At 29.5% G+C, this 7,549-nt stretch overlaps 1 protein-coding gene across 1 annotated transcript in view; it reads right to left on the reverse strand.

Moving 5' to 3' along the window:
- LOC111051702 overlaps nucleotides 1–1,924 on the reverse strand; it is a 31,617-nt gene extending 29,693 nt beyond the window's left edge. Inside the window, exons 1-2 of the mRNA XM_039437317.1 lie at nucleotides 1,771–1,924; nucleotides 761–867 (exon numbers count right to left, since the gene is read on the reverse strand). Of these exons, the coding sequence (XP_039293251.1) occupies nucleotides 761–826 (66 nt within the window). The 5' untranslated portion in view covers nucleotides 827–867; nucleotides 1,771–1,924. The remainder of the gene's footprint in view (nucleotides 1–760; nucleotides 868–1,770) is intronic.
- Nucleotides 1,925–7,549: the final 5,625 nt, after the last annotated feature.

Here is a 7,549-nt window from a genome sequence, read left to right on the forward strand (position 1 = left end):
GTGAGTGAGTGAGTGCCATTTCGCTTTATATATATATAGATGGCTGTTATTCAAATTATTTCGATATAATTATCTGATGCAGAGTCAATTCCTGATTCTTGTTTATTATAATCAAGTGTGTCTAAAAATATTATTTTATATTTTTTTTCCTGATTTAATAATAAATTTTTGTAATTGAGATGAAATAATTTGGTAGTTCATAATGTTTCTTCAAGGATAGAGCTATATCCTTTGTCTAATGATAGACAAAGATAGCAACAGTAGCAACAATGTTAATCAGATCCTATATTATTACGTAAATCCCACTATAGTGACAGGTGCGGGAAATATCATCAGTTTAGATGGAGCTGTTGTATTAATATAGTAGTTTGTGTATCATGTTGCAACTTTTATTAGCAACACTGTACTTATAATTGAGGAGCGATATGTTAATCAGCACGGTTTATTATAGGACAAATTTTTTATAACATTGCATCATCAAGAAAAGTGATTTACTATAGTAAGATAATAAACTGAATACTTTCCGATTTCATTATTATAATTAGTGAAAATCCTATGCAATTTCATCTATTCAAGGAATCTGAAGCTTGTCAACAACTTTATCGTATAATACAACCAGTACATTGTGGTATCCTAGACCTATGAGTATAAGTGTACGTTCTGTGTACAGTAAATTGATGGCCAGATTACTAACAACTCAGCTAAATATTACAGACAATCTACATAAATTTAGTCTCTTAATATTAATTATTTTACTCACTTGGTAGTAGTCCTGTGGGTTGGGATAATCTCCCAGAGGAGAAACATTGATCTGCTGGAGTGGCATATTTGGCTTAAAAATGCAAATAACATAAAGACCCCATTTTCCTGTGAAGACATGGAAAACAAAGCTTACATCAATAAAACATAAAAGAGAAGGTAATTTAGTTTTACAAAATATAAGACAAGCCAGTTGTCCAATATTAATAACAAACGAATCAAGAGTAATCACAAAGTTCAATAAATTGAGTTAGCGTAGAATAAATTAATAATTTTATAAGAGTCCTCCTTGAAAACTTTAAATCGCTAATATAAATTATTAACGGCTATATAATCGGTTCAAGATGTCTGCATTTATTAATAACAAGAGCATAACCTCATTTGAGTACGATATATTTCATAAATAAGCCTAGGTATACAAGGAAACATAGAATTTTGTAGAAAACTATTCATAGTTTATTGAAAAAACTTATAACATGACATTGTTATGACATGATAGCTAAAATGACAGTAGAATTGAAACAAAACCATCCAAAAATATAATGCAAAATTATTTATACTGCCTTATGAAGATACTTCTTGCAAATACAATAGACAAAGAATGATGACTTAGTTCAAAAAAAATCAAAATGTAACCAATCTTTTGTAATGGAGATTAATCTTTGTATATTAAATCATAAAAACTTATTGTTTAAAGGTCTTGAAATTTGTAATGCATTTTCAGTAGTATAGCAAAGCATTACAACAGTCTATCACAAAAATAAACAAATCCAACACTATGTTTTTGTAGAATAACAAAGGTTTTATGATGATAAATTTTAGTTATAATGCAAATAAGTAAATAAGCCGAGTCTACTTCTACGTTGTCGGTCAATATGTACCAAAATAGATCACAGTTCACAGTATTGTGCTTCGGTGTAGAAGATTGCTTTGTTCTGGATAGCGTATTTATTGAAAAACATTTTGTAGAAGCAAATACATAATGTCAATCAATCTTGATATCAAACTCACCTACAATTATACTACACCAAATTGGATAATGCTGATATATCTAGTTTGGTTTAAGCAAAAACCCAGATTTAAATAAAAGAAAACATTGTTTTTTAAGAGCAACGCAGGGATTTGGATGTTGAAGCAGAATGCAGAGTTGAGAACGAAACAAATGCACTTTACAGCTGTTTCAACAATCAGCTGCTCACATGATAATGGCGGATTGAGCGCGGCAGAATTTGAATTTATCGGGTTCTATGGTTCTGCTGTAGAAGTGTAGATTGATCTGAACTATGCGAGTACAGTAGAAGCTACTCGCTGTACACTTGATTATTCAATATATTATAGGCAGTGAGCTCTATATTAACTGGAACGGGCTGTCTAATGCTAAGCTACAGCCAAAAGTGTGTAAGGCGGAGTGAGTGAGACAGGCCTACCGTGTGGGATTCCCTTCTCTCTCGTACTCATACATTAAAGCAGGCTGTTGCAGCTCTGGAGTACGATTATTCATTTTTAAAGTTGAAAAACGGATTTGAATGAGTATTAGGGCTATCAGTATTAGATCACAACCTTTTCTCTTAAATATTGTGATGTATTTGTCGTTAAATGCGTAGAATTGAATAAAAATACGACCGAGAAATGGTGATGTATTGTGTTGCATTTGGATGCAAGAATGGGCATGTTAAAGGAAATAAAATACCATTTCACATACCAGTTAAGTCAAACATTTTTAGTCTATTGATTAATTTGAAGAAACCTTTTTGTTTTAAATACATTTCCAATATTTTTACTTTCCTAACCCCATTACCATAGGTAAGGAAAGTATTGCTTTCCAAAAAAAATTAAGGTACCCCAATTTCTAAATTTCTACACGTTTCAAGGTCCCCTGAGTCCAAAAAAGCGGTTTTTGGGTATTGGTCTGTATATATATATATATATATATATATATATATATATATATATGTGTGTGTGTGTGTGTGTGTGTGTGTGTGTGTGTGTGTGGTGTGTGTGTGTGTGTGTGTGTGTGTGTGTGTGTGTGTGTGTGTGTGTGTGTGTGTTGTGTGTGTGTGTGTGTGTGTGTGTGTGTGTGTGTGTGTGTGGTGTGTGTGTGTGGTGTGTGTGTGTGTGTGTGTGTGTGGTGTGTGTGTTGTGTGGTGTGTGTGTGTGTGTGTTGTGTGTGTGTGTGTGTGTGTGTGTGTGTGTGTGTGTTGTGTGTGTGTGTGTGGTGTGTGTGTGTTGTGTGTGTGTGTGTGTGTGTGTGTGTGTGTGTGTGTGTATGTATGTATGTATGTGTGTGTATGAGTACAAAATTAAGGAATTGCTGAGAGCATATTTGATGGATTTAGCATGCTACAGTATAAACGAGTTTACTGTAAAAAATGAATTTTATACAAGTTAGTTTTAGTTTTTGACTTTTTCATGTACATTTTCATGTATGTTTTGGAAAGAAATAAATGATTGATTGATTGATTGATTAATAGATATTGTTTTAGATTTTCTGGATTTTTTGTATTATCTGTTGTAACATAAATTTGTATTAATTTGATGATAACCTCGACACATATTGATATAATTATGATTATTCTCAATTAAATGTTCAACAAACGCTGATTTTTGAGTAGTATTTTTTGAATTTAAAGCCTGAATATGTTCATTGAACCTTTTTTGAAAACATCTACGTGTTTGACCAATGTAAAATTTTTCACAATTACTACATTCCAGTTTATAAACGCCTGATTTTTTAAATTGTTCCTGTTGTATTTTTTTATTAGAAATCTTCTTTATTAAATTAAAAACATTATTTGTTGTTTTGTATCCTAAATAAAATTGTTTTGCAAATGTCTTCCTAATTGCCTTATTGAGAATAGTGCTGTATGGAACACAAATATATTCCTTATTTTCTGAATTTCTATCATTTTGTGGATTAATTTGTTTATATTTTTGCTTATATATCATCTTATCAATAAATTTGGTATCATATACATTTGTTACTGCAAAATGTTTTATAATTTTCACTTCTTTTTCATAATTTCATAATTTTTCTTTTTTCAACAAAAGAAAAATATTGACTCAAATCAATATTATAAAATTGATGAGTATGAATCATTTGAAAAAATTAAGAATTTAACAGATATTGAGTTTAATAAGAAAGAGAATGAATTACTTTCAAAAGCTTCAAAATATAATGTCAATTTGGATAATAAAACGAATGTAATTGAAGAACAACTTTTTGATATTGAAACCTCAATTAGATTCAAGAAGAGAGAGATCCAAGGTACTTTGAGGAACAATTTTGCGCAGGAACTCGGAAAAGATAACAATCTTAAGAAAAAGGAAATTTTAGTAAAAGCAAAAGAAGATATGATAATTATTAATTCAATTTCAAAAAAATTAATTAATGGAAAAGCTATGATAACAAAAGCAGATAAAGGAAACACTACAGTTGTCATTAAAGAAATAGATTATAATGATGAAGTAGAACAATTTATTAGAGAAAATAAATTTCAAACTTTAGGAAAAGACCCAACTAAAGAATACTGCAAAAATATAAATAATATTATATCAAAATGTGGAACTATTTCTAAAATAGATCAGTTTAAAATGAAAATGATTAATCCTGCCTCACCAATTTTTAGAGGTTAACCTAAAATTCACAAAGTAGGTATACCTATAAGACCTGTGGTAAACTATAGAAATGCTCCAACTTATAAAGCTTGTAAATATCTGAATAAAGTACTTCCTCAAAAAATAATAATAAATGAAAATTATAATGTAACAAATTCTTACCAACTAGTTCAAAAAATCAAGGGAATAACTATTCCAAGTCACGCAATTTTTCTATCATTTGATGTAGTCAACATGTATACTTCTATCCCAACTAATGAAACTATTAACATTTTAAAGCAAAACTTGATTGAAAATGATGTGAACAGTAATGAAATAGATGATTCAATAGCATTAGCAAAAACATGCATAGATCAAAATTATTTCACTTTCAATGACAAAATTTATAAGCAAAAGGAAGGTTTAGCTATGGGATCACCATTATCAGGATACCTTGCTAACATATACGGTATATGAACAATTTGGAAAAGTCTAAAATTATGAATGATAATAATAATCCTTTGAGAGAAAATATCATTTATTGGTAAAGATATGTTGATGATATAATATGCTTATACAATAATAATAATGATGAAACACATGAAGATTTAGAAAATTATTTAAACTTAATTTCACCTTCTATAAAATTCACTATGGAAGTTCAAAAAGAGAAAATAAATTTTTTAGACTTGGAAATAAGTAAGAGAAATGAGAAACATAATTTTAATATCTTCAGGAAACCCACGCATACAAATACTCTTATTCCAAAAGACTCTAACCATCCATGGCAGCAAAAAACAGCAGCATTCAGATCAATGATTTATAGATTGATAAATATTCCTATGTCAAAAGAAAATTATGAAAAAGAAGTGAAAATTATAAAACATTTTGCATTAAACAAATGGATATGATACCAAATTTATTGATAAGATGATATATAAGCAAAAATATAAACAAATTAATCCACAAAATGATAGAAATTCAGAAAATAAGGAATATATTTGTGTTCCATACAGCACTATTCTCAATAAGGCAATTAGGAAGACATTTGCAAAACAATTTTATTTAGGATACAAAACAACAAATAATGTTTTTAATTTAATAAAGAAGATTTCTAATAAAAAAATACAACAGGAACAATTTAAAAAATCAGGCGTTTATAAACTGGAATGTAGTAATTGTGAAAAATTTTACATTGGTCAAACACGTAGATGTTTTCAAAAAAGGTTCAATGAACTTATTCAGGCTTTAAATTCAAAAAATACTACTCAAAAATCAGCGTTTGCTGAACATTTAATTGAGAATAATCATAATTATATCAATATAAATTCTAATATGAAAATATTAAGCATTGGTAGTGAAAGTAATAAATTGAATGTAAAAGAAGAATTTTATATCTATAAAACTGCAAAATTGAATAGGAATAATTTAATAAATATAATCCAATTTGACCTAAATAATCCTATTTTTGATAAAATTAGAAATTTTAAAATATAAATTTAATTTAAATTTAATAACTTTTACCATAAATAATTAGTCATATGAATTTAAACATATATGTCAGTTTTATATCAATTAGTAAACAGTTATTGAATTTTATTTATTTATTTTAGAGCCTGAAGATGGTGTAAACCGAAACTAGTTGTTCAACTATTCTAAGTTTTTTATTAAATAAAGGGTGCTACAAGTTTTATTTTGTTTTATTAATTTAAAAGCAGCCCATTCAATAAGTGTTTTGTAATGATAGCAATATACTAGGCATTCTGATAACATTTCAAATCATGTAAGTGTGGGAGTTTCAGAAATGATGCAAAGAAATCTATGAAGAAACATTTATATTAATTGTATTATAATTATGACCATGATAAGCAAACAGTAAAATATGCTAAATAATTATTATAATATTGTAAATTGAACAATTATTTATTTGAAACGGGAAGGTTTCAAAAATTAATCACAATTCAGCTGTTAGCAATATCATATTTTTCAAAATAAAAGTAGGTACCTAAAATAAGTTATGTCATCTCATGATGAAAACAAAAAATAATTATTAATAATTTGTATTTATTCTTTTTTGAATAAGGATTAATTTGTTCTTCAACTATGTTTCTTTATTTTAGATGCTATAAAGTAGGCCTGAATTTTCAATTAGCATAGAAACTATGACCACTAGGAATATAAGGAAATTTGTTGTTTTATTTTTAGTCAAATAAACTGATCAATATAGAAAAAAATATTGGAAATGTATGTAAAACAAAAAGGTTTCTCAAATTAATTAATAGACTAAAAATGTTTGACTTTAACTGTAAAATGGTATTTTATTTCCTGTAAAATGCCCATTCTTGCATCCAAATGCAACACAATACATCACCATTTCTCGGTCGTATCAATCTATTCCTATATCTGAAGCCTGATAATTGAAAATCCAAAATCAAACTTTGCATAGATGGGGCGGAGCTCCTGAAATTTTTACAGATATGGGACTTGTGGCAGTTGATAGAGCTTATCGATGATTATTTCAGATATAACTTTAATCAAAATCGTTGGAGCCGTTTTCGAGAAAATCGCAAAAACCCTGTTTTTGAAAACATTTTCGCCATTTTAGTTGCCATCTTGAATCACATTTGATCGAAATTGTTCGTGTCGGATCCTTATATTGAAATGACGTTCAAATTTCAAGTCATTCCGTTAATTGGGAGATGAGATATTGTGTACACAGACGCACATACACTCATACACACACACACACACACCACACCACACACACACACACCACACACACACCACACACACACACACACACACACCACACACACACACACACACACACACACACACACACACACACACACACACACACACACACACCACACACACACAACACACACACACACACACACACACACCACACACACACACACACACACACACACACACACCACACACACACACACACACACACACACACACACACACACACACCACACACACACACAACACACACACACACACACACACACACACACACACACACACACACACACACACACACACACACACACACACACACAGACCAGTACCCAAAATTCCAAATTTCCAATAAGCATGAATTTCCACGTTGGAGAGTTATGAGCCCTGAAAGAGCAAAACATTGATTAAAAATCTTAAAATTCTACTGAACAAAAAGTGTAGAAAT

This window comes from Nilaparvata lugens, chromosome 11 (assembly GCF_014356525.2).
Source record: "Nilaparvata lugens isolate BPH chromosome 11, ASM1435652v1, whole genome shotgun sequence".
Taxonomy (NCBI): domain Eukaryota; kingdom Metazoa; phylum Arthropoda; class Insecta; order Hemiptera; family Delphacidae; genus Nilaparvata; species Nilaparvata lugens.